The sequence below is a fragment of the Erigeron canadensis genome, chromosome 3, assembly GCF_010389155.1.
Source record: "Erigeron canadensis isolate Cc75 chromosome 3, C_canadensis_v1, whole genome shotgun sequence".
NCBI lineage: Eukaryota > Viridiplantae > Streptophyta > Magnoliopsida > Asterales > Asteraceae > Erigeron > Erigeron canadensis.
The window spans coordinates 30,557,347-30,576,700 of record NC_057763.1 but is presented as its reverse complement, the minus strand read 5'-3'; the positions used below and the strand labels follow the sequence as shown (position 1 = coordinate 30,576,700).

Sequence of the window (19,354 nt, the reverse complement as noted above, 5' to 3'; positions counted from 1 at the left end):
GAGCTTCATTTATGCAAGGTTTCTAAGTCTGTTGATGCTTGATCTTACCATTTGCTGCAACTTGCAACCCACTTTAAGATGTTTGATGCATACACACCAATTAATTAAGTGATCTGTTTTAGGTATTCAATGGATTTCAGCATGCTAGATTGTCTGGACCATAATTTTGGCCTTAGTATCGCGACTACATCAGTCAATGACAAGAGAAGACTCAATCAAGCTCATAACCTTGCTTATGCAACACAGCAACAGTAAAGGTTACCTAAAATTATACGAGTAGTATTTGAAATGTATGTAGATCGCCAATATGTATAATACTATCTAGTTGTATTTGAGCATGCTTTACCTTATCCATGCTTTGTTTGCACTTTTGTGTTGATATGGTCCTACATATAGTTTCCAATGTTCTATAAATCTATTGAGGCATTTGTTAGTTGTTACAGAGTATACTAGTTTTTTTTGTTCTTGTCTCACGAGACACAAATTTGTAAATGGTAAGTTACTAACATTTTATTATGCATCACAATGAACATAGACATCTCTAGATTGTACACAGAGCTGCAGACAAGCCAACTTGAGTATGTTTGGCTAAACTCAAATTCGTTTAAAATACTAGATAGCTTGGAAGTATTAAGTACAAGGCATGCTCTGTTAGCATACCCTTTTGCTTGATTAGAGCTCAAATAACTCCGATAAAAGCTAGAGTCACTACTCACTAGCAAGTAGCAGCATAGTTAAGTATGCAACATAAATCGGAGTTAATGAGCCCAACTCTTGTCGCCATGTCCACTAAACCATGTTGTAACTACCCAGCGGTACGCAAGACCTGTCACACAAAGGAACAGTAGCACGCTACGACACAAAGCTTCTCCGTAATGAAGGCTCCCGCAGTAGAAGATAAAAGAGATAAGAATTGTTCTCTTGGATTTGATCTTATCACTTGCAACCGGTAACTATGGAAATGATATTTCTGGCCTAAGACTTAGGAAACCCTAAAGAGGCCTACTTGTTCTCCAAGAACATTTCCTCCTACAAAAAGAGACTTATAAGACCTCTCGAAGGTACTCATTCATAATATACTCCACTCATATTCACGTACTCACCGGTACAACGCACAATACAACTGATCAGATTAGAAACCCCACCCGCTAGTACGATCATAATCGGCTAGCGCCTACACATATTTGATTGGCGTAAAGAGGCATGACCCTACCTTCGGGAAATTGCCAACAAATAACCAAAACACCCATCACACCCCTTTTCTTAACCTAACCTTGGAGTCGTGCACAATCGGAATCTATGTTGTACAAGATTCATTAATGATATTATAAGTATACTAGGTGAAAATGTTTAATCATTTAGTTAATAGCTCAAAGATAAGAAAGTTTCTCCATGAAGGCTTGGATTCGTGGAGATTCAGGTTCAAGTCTTATGCTATGTTCTTGAGTTCCTTATTAAAAGAAAATAAAAGAAATGATGAGATGAGATTAGAAGATAATCAATCATTTCAAATCATCCCAAAAGTGGGAGGAAGATTTAAGGAACAAAGTCAACTAAATTATCACTCCATTTCCCATCATTTCACTTCTCTTTCACCCTTAAAAAAAACTCAAGAACACAAATTGTTTCAAAATTATTTGGATTCCTTTCTTTTCATCCCTTAAAAAAACTCAAAAACATAGCATTAAAGTGCAAGGACCTCCTATCATGTGATTTTGTGCCTTTGAGCGGACTATTAGGGGGTTTTCCTCCTATTAGGTATTGGGTGAGTGAACTTTCTAGCGTGAATCTGCTTATAAGACAACATAGTCTAGACTCTCTATTATGATATTCGATGCATATATGTTAAAAAAAATAAAAATATTTATTTAGTGAATAAAGTTAAAACGTAAATTCGTCAAATTTATATATGTTTCTGAAGAAAAATATGAAATCAAAAATTTATTGATTCGGAAAACAAGACTTAATACTCGTAGTTTTCAATTTTCATCACCACTATACTTGGGTCCCTTATCAGATTGGAGTTGATACCATTTGACCGGTTCCCATAGGTCATAGATGACTACAAGTTTGTTTATGACTTCGGTTCTTTTCTTTTCTTTCTTTACCTATAATATAACGTTTGAAAAACTACTTTCACTTTCTAGGAAACCTATCTATTACATTAATAAAAAAATTTATAATGAAATAAGATTTTATTACCACACATCCTTTAAATTTAATTATGACATCATCATATCTTTTTTTTATAAAATTCAAAATATTTTTTTTAAATATGTATTATTACTATAGATTTTTATTAAATGTGTATATTATTATGTAAGATTTCAATCACCTTATTTTTTTTTGTTATAATAGGCTGAAAACTATGCTGTTTTTTTCTGATAATTTTTTTTTTGCCAACCGAATGTGTTTTAACGTGTGTTCACAACTACACAACTGTTGTTTCTGTTTAGTTTCGTCTTTAACATAATAATTTATCACAAATTTTCAACTTATTTAATTAACGATGTTATTATACATTTTAATATGATAACATAATAAATTTATCATTCGGTTTATCTGCAAAACGTTTATCAGTTAACCCGGGTTGATTAGCTAGTATTTTATAAAAAAAAATATAAATATGTACGATTTACTTATAAGGTAATTAGGCCATCTCCAATGATTAAATCAGTTTCTCAAACAAACCGTCAATCTCAAATTTTCAACAACACAACAACAAATTGTTTCAACAAATCATTTTGTCTCTAACTTAAACTGAAACTCAATCTATTCATGTCACATCATCTTTCATATTAAATTAAATAATATCCTATTATATATACATACGGAGTATATATAAAGACAAAAAAATTTAAAAAAATAATAAAGTAAACTTTGGCCCACATTTTCGATATTTTATTAGTTTGCCTTCAAACAAATTGAGACAACTCCTAATGGTAGAACTGAGACTTTGAAATGCTCGATTCCAGCAAATTGGATGATATCTCCATTGGATACGGCCTTACAAGTTACAACCCACAAAATCTTGATTAATGATTTTTATTCCCACGTACTACCAAGCCAATGTCCTTTGCTCCGAAAACTAGATATATAGTAGTTCAATTAATTAGGATAATGAAATCACAACCGTATTTGAAATTTAGGATAGATATATACAAATTTTTTAGGCGTAGATGTTCTCATTTAAGGTAAAAACCGAAGTGCACGCTATTATTTTTATGTATAGGTACAAATGATGGTGTGTATATAACATGGAAACACATGCAAATCCATGGAATTGTATTTAGAAGACATTGACGCATGGAGGCGGTTGGGTGGAAATGAAATGATCAACAATAAAAGCAATTGTAACGCATTTTTACACTGTGTTGTTTAGTTTTTTTGAGTGTGAAGAGAAAAAGAGAGGAGAGGATAAAAATATAAAATGCATTCTTAAGATTTTTTTAAGTGTGAAAAGGGAAGGAGTAGAAAGGATTCAAGGGTGGAGTTTAGTTGTTTTTTTCTCCAAAAGTTTTCCCCTCATTTTTGAGGTGATTGGGAAGAAAAACTTCTCTTCTCTCTCCTTTCCTTTCTTTTCTTAAGTTAACTAAACAACATAGTGTTAGAGTTGATACTTTGAAACCGTGACATGTGAGCTTAATTATGCAAATCATATTATTATATGCGCATGCGATTATTTTAAACTCATTATATATAACCTTTATTTTAAAACAAACATTATTGATCAATAAAAACCTGCAAACTCATTATATGTACGGTTATCATCTGCAACCAATTCCAATTATTACTTGATTCATACATATTCATACTCACCAATCACAACAAATCGAAACAAATAAGTAGTTTTCTAGTAACAGAAGTTAGATAAAATCAAGCTTAATGACATTTTATTAAAACATGTACAAATATAACATGTTGTGATGCTATTGAAATTTTCTATTTTTATTGAAAAGTACACATTTAAAGACCTTTACAACATATCTACCTAAAATACCCTTATAAAGAGTATTGGATTTTTTAAAATTCAGCACCCCCCTAAAATATCCTTACTTAAACATAAAACCTTTATATACCATATTTTCTCCAATTATCTCTAATCATTACACACTCTTCTCGATTTTTTCAATCACCCTCTGGCCTCCACCGCCGCCCTCCTTCACCGTCTCTCTCGATCTCCACCACCGCCTCCCTTTTATATTGTCATCACCTTCTAGCCGTCGCAACGTACGAACGCTATGCTCATCTTTAAAAATTAGAACTAAAATAAGTAGTTTTCTAGTAATAGAAGTTAAATAAAATCAAGCTTAATGACATTTTATTTAAACATGTCCAAATATAACATGTTGTGATGCTATTCAAATTGAAGTTTTCTATTTTTATTGAAAAGTACACATTAAAATTGGAATCAAAATCACCCACTACAATTCCCCGCACCTTCTGGTTTTATAAATATACAAACAACTTGCCCTTTCCACACGCCCCTTTCCGCAAAATATTCCCCCCTTTCTTTCTTCATTTCTTTTCTGTATCTCTTTACATTCACAAAACGCCATTATTTGTTAAAAATATCAAAAATTTTCAATCTCTCCTATACTTATACACACACACACACATATATATACACACACACACATATATGTTTCTATATTAATTCAATCAGAATTACAAAATATAATCATGCATATAACAGGACCTCATTCTTCATCTATTCTCCGGCGAGCTTCTAGGTCTTCCACCACCAGGCTTCAATCTTCTATCTCCTCTAACTCACCGGTATCGGCATCGGCACCGGTGTCTCCACCATCACCGTCGGCGGCGCAGCTTCGACCTTACACAACCGCATCAGCCACCTTCCGATCTCGATGGAGCCACGGCGTTGATTGGAAGTCTCCGGCGTCTCTCTCTTCTCAGATCAGAACTACTGCCTCTCCTGTTTTGGATCGATTTCACCGCACTCTCTCCACTCTCGGTAATTCATTTCATATATAGTTACACGCACATATTTGTTATATATATATATATAATTGTTATTGTTTGAGATTTTTTTAGAGAGTCAACGGTTGAATTATTGTATTTGAACAAAGGATTATCTTAGTAGCTTCCAATTTAAGCAGAATTATGTATTTGAAGTTAAGTAGATAGTGTTATATGTATATGTATATATTACTATATAACTATTACTAATATAAGCTGTACATGTGTGTGCGCGTGTGTGTGTGTATATATATATATATATATATATATATATAACTATTACTACTAGAAGCTATAAGTAACACTATTTCATTACCTGAAATTTGAATTTTGTATATGAGTTTTATGCCTATTATATTGTCTATTTGTAATTCTGTTATAATGTTGTTTGAAATTGATTGGTTTGGTGATATGAGAGTTAAATTTAAGTTATGTGATTTGGACAGGAGTTATTAATTATGATGCTTGATTACTTGTAAAGGATGATTACGTGTATGAAATGCTTGAAAGTAATGTTGTTTAGACATATATGTATTATAACTTTATAAGTACGAACACTGGAATGAGGGAGTATCGGAATACGAGAATATCAATTCTAACGATGAATATACTTGAGTGGTTGTGCTAAACTGCCTACATATAAAATCGAATAGAAGCACAAATCAATATAGAGGTCGATAATTGGATGTGTTTTATTTTATTTTTGCTATTTCATGTATTTATTTTGGCTTGCCAACACTTCTGTGTGTACGATAAATGATAAGCGATGCTATTTAGTATAGTTCAAATTGCCTACACAAGTATTGAGGTGAATACGCAATACAGATTAGATTCTTTTTTGTGTGATGTTTTTTGCTTACGGGTTAAATGTGTGAGTGTTTATGAGTTTTTAAATCCGTTTGGTTTTTATAACTCAATCTACAGCTTCCGAGCATGCTTTCAGTGGTATTTTGACTGGTCTCCCTAAGCCTGGAGGTGGAGAGTTTGGGAAATTCTATAGTTTGCCTGCTCTGAATGATCCAAGAGTTGGTAAGCATCATCAATTGTTTTGATTTCACTCTTTCATCATCCATGCACATGCTCTTCGTGGTTAACTTTTCAATTATCTAGCTTATAATTTAAAAATTCATATATTAATGTCAACTTATCTTCCATATATGTCAATGGAGATTAGACAAGCTGCCATATTCGATTAGGATACTTCTTGAATCTGCAATCCGTAATTGTGACAATTTCCAAGTCACAAAGGAAGATGTCGAGAAAATCATTGATTGGGAGAAGACTGCTCCAAAGCAAGTTGAAATTCCATTCAAGCCGGCTCGTGTCTTGTTGCAGGTATTTATTTTGGTTCTAGTTGACTGTTACATGATGACTTACAAACATTTGGTTTCTGTTTTTCTATATAAGAAACCTTCCCATAGAGCTTTTTAATTTTTTCAGGATTTTACTGGTGTCCCAGCCGTGGTAGACCTCGCATGTATGCGTGATGCGATGAACAACCTTGGAGGGGATTCTAATAAAATTAATCCATTGGTATGCATGACTACATGTACTAATTTTTATTTTTAAATTTTAATTGGTAATAGCTGTTAAGTGATGACCTGTTGACTTGACGTGCATTTGTTATATATGTTAGAACGTGATAATGTATGTTGATGGAATGGAACATTATGATAATTTGTAATAGTGGTTGTACCTATTCATTCCAGGTGTATTTTTCTGTAACAATTTCATATGTTCTAGAAATGGATCATTAGAATGCCTTCTGTGCTTTACTTTGTTAGTCTGTGTGTATGACTGAATATGTTCGTTTTCTTTCATGCTATATGTTTCTCATTTTAATTTTTACTGGTTCAGGTTCCCGTGGATCTTGTGGTTGATCATTCAGTTCAAGTTGATGTTGCTAGGTCTGAGAATGCAGTACAAGCAAATATGGAACTTGAATTTCAGAGAAACCGGGAGAGATTTGCTTTTCTTAAGTGGGGATCCAAAGCATTCCAAAACATGCTTGTGGTGCCACCTGGATCTGGTATTGTGCATCAGGTACAAGGTTTAAAAACTAAACTTATATTGATGCTTATATAGTTTTGTGAATATTGCAAATCTATTTTATTTCAAGTGACATAGAATTGATTACTTTTGGTGGTCCCTTTACATTAGAGGTGGCAATTTTTATGATTTGCCGTATGTTTTGGTTTCTATAGGTTGTGTTTTATGTGCAACAGATCAATACTTTTATTTAACCTATAAGGGAATCGGTTAAAGATTTTGAAAGCTGTCTAAAGTGTGTTATATCATTGGATACAAGAATCTCTTAAGTCGTGTCTAAAGATTTAAATTATGTTCTAATAGTAGGATAAATAATGCATTTTATTGTTCATAAATATATTATAAAGAATGGGAACTAGTTCTTATGAATAAAAAAGAGCCACAATTTGATTCGTTTTAAAAACTTAACCAACCCACTCAATCTCTCAATTAACTTCAAATCTCTTTGTTTGCATGTTTTTCATTCTTTTCTTATTCTATAAAAGATGTAGATGTAACTAATGAAGTAAGTAGTACTAACTGTATTTATTGCAATCTCAGGTTAACCTTGAATATCTTGGACGAGTTGTTTTCAATACTAATGGGATGCTGTATCCTGATAGTGTTGTTGGAACTGATTCCCACACTACTATGATTGATGGGTTAGGTGTTGCTGGGTGGGGAGTTGGAGGAATAGAAGCAGAAGCGGCGATGCTTGGGCAGGTAACAACACAACTACTCTACTCAAGCTTCTAATTCTGATTTTAAAATATAATAAAATGATGATATCCAAAATTCTTGTGCAATTTTTCTAATAGTATCTTTGACATTGACAGCCAATGAGTATGGTTTTGCCTGGTGTTGTTGGGTTCAAGTTATCAGGGAAACTGCAAAATGGTGTGACAGCCACTGATTTGGTTTTGACAGTCACTCAAATGTTGAGGAAGCATGGTGTTGTAGGCAAATTTGTTGAATTCCATGGTAGGTAAATTTGCTTGTTTACATATGCAAGGTAAAATAGACATTCACATACTAATAAATTCTAACTTTTTCGTGTTAGGGGATGGTGTGGGTAAAATTTCCCTTGCTGACCGGGCTACTATAGCTAACATGTCACCGGAGTATGGTGCAACTATGGGTTTCTTCCCAGTAGATCATGTTACTCTTCAATATTTGAAGTTAACTGGACGGAGTGATGATACGGTATGTTCGTTATAATTAATGTTTTTGGGGTGGCAATTTCAAAGGGTTACTAATGAATAGTCTCTCTGGGTTGTGTTTTTCTCAAATGGTTTTCATTTACAGTTTTATTTGATGGCACACATGTTGGATGGGTGAAAGTCCACCAAAGTATTTTTTTTTATGCACACAGCCACGAAACTGTGGTATTCAAAGTCTCATGTTATTATATTAATATTGTGTTCTTAACCATTATTAATTGCAAAATTTCTGGGTGGGTCAACCTAACGAGCCTGGTAGCGAAACTCGAAACACGATCCATTCCAATGTGAATCGAACTGGTTACTCATCCTGCTTGAGTTGCCTATTTTGCCACCTCTATTTAGTTTGTGGTGCACCGCACATGCAAATCAGTTATATCATATTCTATGTGCTGCCTCTTGTTTTCAATTTTGATGGAAGTGCTGGTTCTTTGTGAATTTCAGGTTGCTATGATCGAAGCATACTTACGTGCAAACAATATGTTTGTTGACTATAATGAGGTAAGGATTTTTACGGCTTCCTTTTCCTATTTCTTACTGGCACTGGGGCTAGTGGATTTCAATCTAATATGTAACCATGGCGTTTCTCACTTCAGCCACAACAAGAAAGAGTCTATTCATCTTATTTAGCGCTTGATCTTTCAGAAGTGGAACCTTGTGTTTCAGGGCCAAAAAGGTGTGTTTAAGGCGTACCGCATTACTATTCAGCTATGTAATGTATCATCATCCATAGTTCTATATATACCAAATTGTTCACTGTTTTCTATTGCCACTTTGCCAGGCCTCATGATCGAGTCCCTTTGAAGGACATGAAAGCAGATTGGCATTCTTGCCTTGATAATCAAGTGGGATTCAAGGTGAGTTTAAATCGAGATTTGACATGATCTTTGGCATATGAACATCTAAGCTTAAGTTGGAACATTTCAGGGATTTGCGGTACCGAAAGAGGCACAAGAAAAGGTTGTAAAATTTGATTTTCACGGACAGCCAGCAGAACTTAGGCATGGCAGTGTTGTGATTGCTGCTATTACAAGCTGCACAAATACATCAAATCCTAGTGTTATGCTTGGGGCGGGGATTGTTGCTAAAAAGGCATGTGAATTGGGCCTACAGGTTAGTTGTTTGGTTTCTATCGTTAACTGAATTTCTGAATTCCTTACACAGACATACACACACACATGCAATAAATTTATATATTATATTCTATCCGCCAATCTAATTTGTTAATCTAATATTTAACCAACAGGTGAAACCATGGGTTAAAACAAGTCTTGCTCCTGGTTCTGGAGTTGTTACAAAGTATTTGCTACAAAGGTATTTGTTGAAGAATAAGAATAAATGATAACCTAAATGTTTCTTTGTTTTTATATAAGTCAAAAGTACATTAACATAATCCGAATTTTTTGTTAATACAGTGGGTTGCAGAAGTTTTTGAATGAGCAAGGGTTTAACATTGTTGGATATGGCTGTACCACATGTATTGGTAATTCTGGGGACTTGGATGAGGCGGTTGCTACTGCTATAGCAGATAATGGTATGGTTACTTGTGTTATCTCAATATATGCAAATTAAAAGTTTCATGGCCTCCTTTCCTTTTTTTTCTACATCCTTATATTATTGGTTTTGTGGCTTTCTATATCATCTTCTTGGTGACTCGTGCAGATGTCATTGCGTCAGCGGTTCTCTCCGGGAATAGAAACTTTGAGGGGCGTGTTCATGCTTTGACACGGGCAAACTATCTTGCATCACCTCCTCTGGTTGTTGCATATGCTCTTGCTGGCACGGTACGAATTTGACATCTTTTTTCAACAATTTATCCAAATCCATGATATGCGAAATGTGATCCTTTTAAGTAATGCGAACCATTCTGTGAACCAAATACAAGCCGAACAAGTTTCATTTAATTGGATTTGATGCATGGTTTGATAGGGGTGCTTATGTAGAAAATTAGTTACTATTTACTATTCAAGAAGTTTGAAGGTCTTTATGCATGTTTGATAGAGGCGTCTTATTTAAACAATTAGTTGTAAATCAAGAAGTTTGAAGTTATTTCTGTACATAGAAAATTTACGAATAATGAATTGTTATATGTAACTTTTGTGATATGTTAAGTATATGATATGACAATATGAAAGGCATTCTGAAGCTCAAATATAGAGAGTTGATACGATGGTCACTGGTGCAAAAAAGCTTTATTAAGTTTTTGGGTCAGAGAGATTTATATGGTTTTACATTGATTCATATAACTATGAAGTATCTTATTCAAAATTTCAGCTTAGTGAATGTCACTTCTGTGTCCCAGGTTGATATTGATTTTGAGAAGGAACCGATCGGAGTTGGAAAAGATGGCAAGGATGTTTATTTCAGGGACATATGGCCAACTAGTGAAGAAATTGCTGATGTAAGCACCCCATGAAGTATTTTGCCAATTTATAGTTTTGCCAGAAGTAGCAATTCAACCTATTTACAAATGGGTCGGTTTGTGTTGTGTTAAATCAAACTCAAGTTGTTCAAATAGTTCTCTTTAGCTAAGAGAACAAGTCAAATGGGGATGAGTTGGTTCCGGGTGGCAGTCCCTACTCAATTTTTAATGCGTTTAACCTCATTAATTGTTTTACCTCCCTACTATTCATCATTCTCATTTTAGTGAACTTTTTTAAATTTGACCAAACGCCTCATGGACTTTAGTTTTTTCAAATGACCAAACTGAATTTATACAATCTCTTCATTTCACCTAATTCACTTTATATGCTGTTTGAATAGTCGTCGTCATTTTTTCTATATTATCATTATTGCCATCATTATTTCTATATGCTGTTAAAATCAGACCAATTAGGTTTTCATGTTGATGTGAGTTACACTTAGTTGTATTTTAATAAGCATAACCAACAAATTTTTACACTACAAAACATCTTTTAGCATAGCCAATCCAAATAAGGATCTCATTTCCGCCTCAAGTTTCTAACTTTCTATGCTCTGCGTTCTTGCAGTACATGCTACAAAAAGTTCCTTGTTTTCTACTTTTATGTTGTAATCTGGCAATCTAATGCAGGCTGTTCAATCAAGTGTTCTGCCTGAAATGTTTAAGAGTACATATAAATCCATCACCGAGGGAAATCCCATGTGGAATGACCTACCAGTCCCTGAAGCCAAGTTATATACATGGGATCCAAATTCTACCTACATTCACGAGCCACCATATTTCAAAAACATGACAATGGATCCCCCTGGGGCCCATGGCGTGAAGGATGCTTACTGCTTGCTGAACTTTGGTGACAGTATCACAACAGATCACATTTCTCCCGCCGGAAGCATCCACAAGGATAGTCCAGCTGCAAAGTTTCTTCTTGAACGTGGCGTTGACCGCAAGGATTTCAACTCTTATGGTAGTCGACGTGGTAATGATGAGATTATGGCCCGGGGGACTTTTGCCAATATCCGCATTGTGAACAAGCTCTTAAATGGGGAAGTTGGCCCAAAGACTCTACATATTCCCACAGGAGAAAAACTTTCGGTTTTTGATGCGGCATCAGTAAGTTACTATACATGACTATCATAAGTAATGAATTATTGTCACTGTTTTTCCTTACCTTTATGCTAAGTTACTATTATATCCTTCACTAGAGTGGGTGTTATTATTTCAAGTGGACAAAGCTATACCAATATAGGTTTTGGATTTCAATATGTTGGGTATGTTTGGGTGAAGTCTCATAGGCCGTAGGCTCATATCCAAGCATACTGATATAATCCAGCTTAAGTTAAAGCAGGTAACAACAATAACATTAGCATAAAAACCCAAGTTGAGAGGGGTAACTCTCGATACAAACCAGAGTTTGTTTATTGTAAATAAAACATGAACTGAAATTAAGCCTGCCAATTAGTTACTTCCGAAAACTCAGCCACTTTTGTTTCCCACTATTCTACTATCTTGTTTTTTTGGCTTGTTGAATGGATTTAAGACATGATCAAAAACTGCCTTCCTTAAATCCTACTCAGCAGCTGAGTTGGCTTTCTTTTGGTGCTTGTGGGTGTACACTTGGATAGGAAGTGTATCACATACTCAAACTGATTTTTCTGGTAGTATTATAGTTATAGTATTAAATCTGATTAATAAAACTATGCTGTCAATGCAAATAATGATTTAACATTTTGGACTGAAATGATTCAGGAAAGGATGCAAGCTTTTAATATTTCCGGCCTATCACATTGCCATTGTATATTGCTTGTCTCTTGTTTTAACTTGTATGACTCCTGTATCCAGAAATACAAGGCTGCTGGTCAAGATACAATTGTGTTGGCAGGAGCAGAGTATGGAAGTGGAAGCTCAAGGGATTGGGCCGCCAAGGGACCCATGTTATTGGTTAGTTGGATTCCATCATTACCTTTCCAAACATATGGCTTGAACTTTTGCTAATGATTATAATTATATTCTCCGTAGGGAGTTAAAGCAGTAATTGCAAAGAGCTTTGAGAGGATCCATAGAAGTAACTTGGTGGGAATGGGTATAATACCACTTTGTTTCAAAGCCGGTGAAGATGCAGACACCTTACAATTGACTGGTCATGAACGATATACCATTGACCTACCAAGTAACATTAGTGAGATCCGACCTGGTCAAGATGTCACTGTCACAACTGACACGGGAAAGTCATTCACGTGTACCGCCCGCTTTGACACTGAGGTACTTCCCTCCATTTAATTTCAGCCCATGTTCAGATTTTGTGAGAGAGATATTTCGACCATCTTTAGATGTCAATTTAGTTGGTGTTTTGGTGATAGTCTCGACTCTCGACCTATTTACCTAAGAGTTGGTTGCTTTGGTATGTTTGATCTCCAACAGATAAAATCAGCAAGTTTATAATCTGTCCTAGAAAATGCCTCTGATTGTCAAACTAAAGAACCAGGCCGACTATATTTGGTTGGTTTCTTAATCCTATAATATAAAGAACCGGGTTTCGGTGTGGTCCGGAAGTACAACTGACCGGTACTGGTTTTAATACGATTTACATATATTATTGCAATTGAAACAACGAGGTTCTATACTAGATGTATTCAAACCAGAAAACTAAAGTCCTATTATATTTATAGTTCGGTTTTGGTGAGAAGTGGTTATAAATATAGAATTGAACCAGTTCAGGCTAGTCTGGTTCTTGGTTCCTTTGTTTTTAATTTATCATGTTCTGGTTTGGTGGGCTCAATGCTGCATTTGCATCAACTAATCTGATTCTTAGTTCACTTTCACTAATACATCTAACTAATCTTTTGTATTGCACAGGTGGAGTTGGAGTATTTCAATCATGGTGGGATCCTTCCATATGTTATCCGTCAACTATCGGCACAAAAATGATCTTGTATTAGAGCTATATTAAATTGTACAATTTGAGCAAATGAAAAATAAAAATGTTATATCTCCATCTGTATGATTTGTTATCCGGATCTCAGAATAGTCTCTTGCAGACAACAAATTGATCTGCAATTGCTGCGGCAATTTTTTTGTAATAATACTTTGTTTCAAAGGGTAGCCTGATTTACTTTGCTTGATTTTATAGCTGATGTATATCTGTGAACTAAAGATTAATACGGGAACCAGAGATAAAATCTTGAATCTTTCAAGTTAAATTTGTGCTGTTATCATGGATGAGTTATATCTCTGTATGATAATCGGATAATGCCAGTATGCGGCTTGTTGACAAATATTTGACATAACATGATTTGCCATGAAAATACAAATGGTATATGGGCTGTAATCGTGTTAACCCGCCTATAAAAGGTGTATCGGTCAATCTTATAAAGAATATGTTGATTTCCATGACTGCTATAATTAAATGGGACGTGCTTTATTTACAGCTTCGTATAGATATGTTATATATAGATAAAGAAAGAAGATAATAACTTTGCTTAGGTTCATAAAGCATGACAAACCATCTACACGATTAAGATAACAAGTCACAAGTGTCACTTATTTGAACTAGCGCTGTGATATAATTTACATGTTATATTAGAGATGGGAGTACTGAATCGAACCTAGCCACAGGAACACATACCAATGGATTGGCTCTAGGAAGTGTGATCCCTGGTCCCTCTTCCATATCAACCCGGTCCATATCCCCGTCTTCCCCAACCTTCCACTTAAAGCACTGAACCATCACACCTAATGTCACTTGCGCAATTTGCATTGCTAACGATGTTCCTGGACACATTCGTCTCCCACTCCCAAACGGTAACATATGAAAGTGTTGTCCTCTAACATCTACTTGACTCCCCTCAAATCTTTCAGGACAGAACTTCAGTGGATCGTCCCAATGCTCTGGGTCCCTACCCAGAGCCCAAACGTTAACAAAAACAGTAGTTTTTGCAGGAACATGGTAGCCTCCTACTATGCAATCTTCTGTTGAGGTCCTTGGGATCATTGGGGCTGTAGGGTGTAATCTTAGGCCTTCTTTTACTATTGCTTGGAGGTATGGAAGATTTGGTATGTCGGATTCTTCTAAAAGTCGGGATTTTCCAACCACTCTATCGATTTCTTCAACTGCTTTGTCCATTATCCTAGGATGGTTGATTAGCTCTGCTAAACACCATTCTATAGTAAGGGCAGATGTATCTGTTCCTGCAACAAATAGATTCTTTAACCAAAACAGCATGGTTAGATAGTCTTTCAAGTTTCAACGTCTTCATTTCGTATGTCTTACAAAAATAATACAAGAATTACCAGAATAAAAGCTTTAATATTGTCTCTGGTTAACTTGACCTCCATGGTATCATCTTCTAATATTTTGAGTAGAATATCAAGAAGGTCCTTCACTCCATCATCTAATTTCTCCTTTTTCTTTCTCCTTTCATCTTCATGCTCATTAATGATCCTTTCTATCAAATCATCAAACCGCTTGTGGATCTTCTTCACTCGTTTTTTAAACCCTTGTAAATCAAGATTCTTACAAAACCAGATGTAATCCGCCAAGTTAAACTTACCAGTAATCTCAGAAATCTCGGTAACAAGCTTCCTCATATCGTCTGCTTCATTATCGTCCTCAGAACACCTTTCACTCATTAGCATTCTTGAAATCACATTATTTGTCAACTTCAAAAGTTCACCTTTAACATCCACAGGCTTTCCAACTTTAGCCTTTTGAGACAATGAGTTGATGAACCATATAGTCTCATCTTGTCGAACTGGAAGAAGCAAGTCGAGCGTTCGACCATTTAAGAGTTCTGACATTACCAGCTTCTTCATAAGTTTCCAGTAAGACCCAAAAGGAGCAAACATGAAATCTTTAGAACCATAAGTTAAGTAAACCGTGCTAACATTTCTAGGTCGATCTAAGTAAGAATTTTCATATGTTCTAAGGAATTCTTTAGCCAATTTAGGTGAGGAAACAGCAAGACATGGAACCGACCCAAGGAAGAACCTGAAAACGGGTCCATATCGAGTTGAGAGTTTATGTAAAGCTTGGTGAGGGATTGGAGCCAAGAGGTGTAGGTGACCGATGATTGGAAGTGCAAAAGGACTCGGAAGGAGCCGAGATTTGCTCTTAGATGATGAAGAAAGTGATAGGAAAAACAGAACTGAAATGAGTGAAATGACAAACAGGGTGAAGTAGCCATACATGTCAGACATGGCTTATGAAATATTTGAGTTGATGATGTGTTTAAATGATGATTGCATGTGATTAGGTATATAGATAAAGAGAGTTAATTACAAAGATCATTCATGTGGTTTGTCAAAAATTATAAGATTCATTCCTACCTTTCATAAATTACGATTCTAATCCCTATAAATTACTATTCTAATCCCTGATTTTGGTGCACCATCAACCGTTTTGGTCCAAAAGCGTTGACTTTTTTTTTTATACCAAAAGTGTTGACTTTTGACCAAAATTGTTGACTTTTGGACCAAAAGTGTGAATAAAAGTCAAATGTCAACAATCAAAACCGTAATTTATAAAGGGAAAATTTCATATATGCCACTATTAAGTTATAAAATATCATATTTGCCCAATTAATTTTTAAAATATCATATATGCCATTTTTAACTTATCAATATATCAAATATGTCATTGTTGAATAACAAAGTATCATACATGTTATTCCCAATCTACCAATTATCAAATGTGTCGTTGTTAAATAAAAAAATTAAATATTATCCAAATAAAGTTTTAAATATCATATATTCTATCATTAAATTTGAAATACATCAAATATGGCAATGAAATATATCAAATATGCGCTATTAAATTAGTTTAGTCAAAATAAAACATAATGTTTTTTAAAAAAATCATCAATGAAAATTTTGAAATTAATAGTTACACACGTTTTTTCTCTTGTTTTTATAGTTCAATCTATAGTTTTATTCTAAATCGTATAAAATTTAATTCAATGTTACCTACATGATTAATTTGATTGATATTTTTAAATCCGTTATTCGATTCAATTCATGGTATATAATAAGAGTTGCGATCATGGTTTGTAAGTGACTAAACTATATGTGATACTTTTATTTTTGCTTAGTAATTAGTCTTCATGACATTTGATGCAATAAAAACTCATGAATTAACAAAAGAGAGGAAAATTTCAAATTTAAATTTTAATGATAAACTTAAAGCATTTGATATAATTTCAATGACATGTTAGCTATATTTCGAAGTAATGTTGACATATATAATATTTAATAATGTATTTGACACATATTATTTTTTTTACTTAAAAATGACATATATGATATTTAAGTGTATTAGAGTGGCATATGTGATATTTCAAAATTAAATTAGGCAAATACGATATTATGTGACTTATCAATGACATATATGAAATTTTCCTATTTATAAAAGGTAGGGATGAAACCTGTAATTCATAACAGACCACAAGGACATATAGATTTTGTAATTAACTCTCATATATATATATATATATATATTTCAATTTCAATATGCGTTGCTGTAATTTCGTAAGAGAACCCAAACAGTACAGAACAAAAGAGACCATAAGTGGAATCAATGAAACAAGAAGATTGTTTATATTTGCAGCAAAACAGGTATACGACAAATGAAAGAGATATATGCCACCGATATTGACATTTTTAACTATGATGACATTTTGTTTCTTATCAGTTTTGAGCTTTTGGCACTGCATTTCGTTTTTTCTATCTGTTGTTTTCAAATGAAAAAAGATATGACATTCAACGTCGAATATTGTTTGTTATATTTAAAAGAGTACATTGTAAAGAACTTTTTCAAACAATGTATGGCTTTTTCAAACGTCAAAACCCATCTGACTCTATTGAATAATGTTTTCTACCATAACCAACACTTAATTACTTTTCTAAAATGCTAGTTAGTGCATCTATTTGATAAATTAAATAAAAAAAATCAGCAGTAAGACAGCATGTCTAAGCAATATTCCACAAAGCAATTACTAGTAAGACAAGTCCAATTACTTAAAATCCAATACTATCAACAAATGCTTCTACAAATAAATCAATACAAAACATTTAAAAGCATCCGATTAACTAATAAAACCTATACATGCAAAATCAATATCAATTCAAACAACACCCATATTTATGATATAAGCATTTAACAGATTTCTAAAAAAAAATAAAAATAAAAGAACTGGTATCTACAAAATCAATGTCAATTTACCAGAACCCATTTTACGTAAAAAAGCAAACGGGCCTAAAACTGTCCGACCCAGCCCGCCAAAACCCGAAACCCAGAAAAGGGGGCTTCTGGGATTGAACCAAAAATGGGTTGAGTACTAGGTTTGGTGGGAAGCCCAATAAATAAGGATGTGTGATGGGCTCTGCTGTTGAATGCATTAAGGCCAGGCGTGACTAATATATGGACTATGGAGTTATTTGCTCATCATTCAGTTTGTTATGTATAATGTACTTATGCAACATACAATTCAAGTATTTTTTTTTCTTCATATTGTGGTAGTGTTTATGGTTAAAAACAACTAATAGAATCAAACATGGTACACGCGGAATTTGACCGTGGTTGCGGTGACGGCTTTTTGGTGGTGGCAAGCCCGACTTAAAGTTTTAGGTGGCTCTAAGCAAGACTAAATTTGGGGCACAAAACCCTCCTCCTTAACTTAGACCATCAATAACAAGGATGTCCATGTAATATTTCTAGTGACATGGAGGGTGTGTATCCTTTTGTTTGTAGGGAAGGATGGGGAAAGATGAGAAGAGATGAAAATAGAAGACAAAAGTTATTTTAGAAATTATTTAGTTGCTTGTATATATAATGAATATATTATTGTTGTGGGTAAAAACTGTTTGTGGACAGGATAGATGGAAAGCTGACTTGACATATTGATTAGTGTTTACATTTCAAATAGTTATAGCAGGTCATGTTTTTAATTTGTGGGAGATGCAGGCTACTTTTAGTTTAGTCACTGAGCGGCTGTTTTTTGTCTACACAATACAATATAATTTATTGTTTAAATGTTTATGGTGCCTTATCTATACTTTTATACTCCTTATTAAAAATTATATGGGGGTGTTAAAAAATTTACATGTTTGGGACATGCAAACCCTTTTCCTTAAAACAAAACTAAATATCTTCATTCTCTCTTTCTCTTTCCAAAACAACACACAAAATATTACTCGTATTTCTTTCTATATACCAAAACAATACACAATCCCTTTATTTTCTTGAATAACCACCGCCGTCGTCTATCATCAGCCACCATCGTCCATAATATCCGTCGCAACGCGCGGATACCATGCTCGTTTTTAATTAAGGTTTAGTTCAAAATACAACACAATTTATACAATTTGGGGGCTTTTGCTTTTGGTGGGCCTTAAGCATATGTTTGACCCACTAAGCTATTTAAGCTGGCCTTGGGTGGTAGTGATGATGGGTGGAAATGGCGGTGATTATTGGTAATGGTGATGTCGTGATCACGTCGAGCGATGTAGGTTGATGTAAATGTGGTAGTGGATATATTTTTTTAGAAAATAAATGTTTAAGGTGTAAAATTAGTAAGATAAAAGTTTAAGGCTTAAATTTGTTTTTAAGGGCAAATTGGATTGTTTGTTATAAATCTTTTTCAAAAAGAAGCTCATCAAGAGCAATTGAGTCATTCAAATGTCCCATTTTCCCCCCGTTTTTTCTATAAGTTGA

General features: G+C 34.2%; 2 protein-coding genes across 2 annotated transcripts; one reads left to right on the top strand and one right to left on the bottom strand.

Annotated features, from left to right (window-relative positions):
• The first annotated feature begins 4,501 nt into the window (after nt 1-4,501).
• Nucleotides 4,502-13,762, top strand: LOC122592625 (aconitate hydratase, cytoplasmic). Its single transcript, XM_043764906.1, has 20 exons — nt 4,502-4,975; nt 5,905-6,009; nt 6,155-6,315; nt 6,421-6,513; nt 6,838-7,023; nt 7,570-7,731; nt 7,845-7,989; nt 8,069-8,211; nt 8,673-8,729; nt 8,825-8,904; nt 9,010-9,085; nt 9,156-9,341; nt 9,475-9,542; nt 9,644-9,762; nt 9,891-10,012; nt 10,531-10,629; nt 11,281-11,760; nt 12,490-12,588; nt 12,667-12,909; nt 13,504-13,762. Exons 1-20 carry the CDS (start codon nt 4,684-4,686, stop codon nt 13,573-13,575), a joined length of 2,988 nt encoding a protein of 995 aa, XP_043620841.1. The 5' UTR covers nt 4,502-4,683; the 3' UTR covers nt 13,576-13,762.
• A 459-nt stretch (nt 13,763-14,221) lies between these two features.
• LOC122591891 (cytochrome P450 93A3-like) lies at nt 14,222-15,843 on the bottom strand. Its single transcript, XM_043764117.1, has 2 exons — nt 14,938-15,843; nt 14,222-14,851 (listed from the first exon to the last, which is right to left on the bottom strand). The coding sequence occupies exons 1-2, from the start codon at nt 15,841-15,843 to the stop codon at nt 14,222-14,224; spliced, it is 1,536 nt and encodes a 511-aa protein (XP_043620052.1).
• Nucleotides 15,844-19,354: the final 3,511 nt, after the last annotated feature.

Excerpts from the sequence above, each read along its gene's own strand:
- LOC122592625 (XM_043764906.1), top strand. The coding sequence starts at position 4,684 with ATGCATATAACAGGACCTCATTCTTCATCTATTCTCCGGCGAGCTTCT. Across the intron at positions 6,010-6,154 it reads TCTGAATGATCCAAGAGTTG|ACAAGCTGCCATATTCGATT; the intron begins GTAAGCATCATC and ends AATGGAGATTAG. Across the intron at positions 9,543-9,643 it reads ACAAAGTATTTGCTACAAAG|TGGGTTGCAGAAGTTTTTGA; the intron begins GTATTTGTTGAA and ends TTGTTAATACAG.
- LOC122591891 (XM_043764117.1), bottom strand. The coding sequence starts at position 15,843 with ATGTCTGACATGTATGGCTACTTCACCCTGTTTGTCATTTCACTCATT. Across the intron at positions 14,852-14,937 it reads ATATTAAAGCTTTTATTCTG|AATCTATTTGTTGCAGGAAC; the intron begins GTAATTCTTGTA and ends TTTTGGTTAAAG.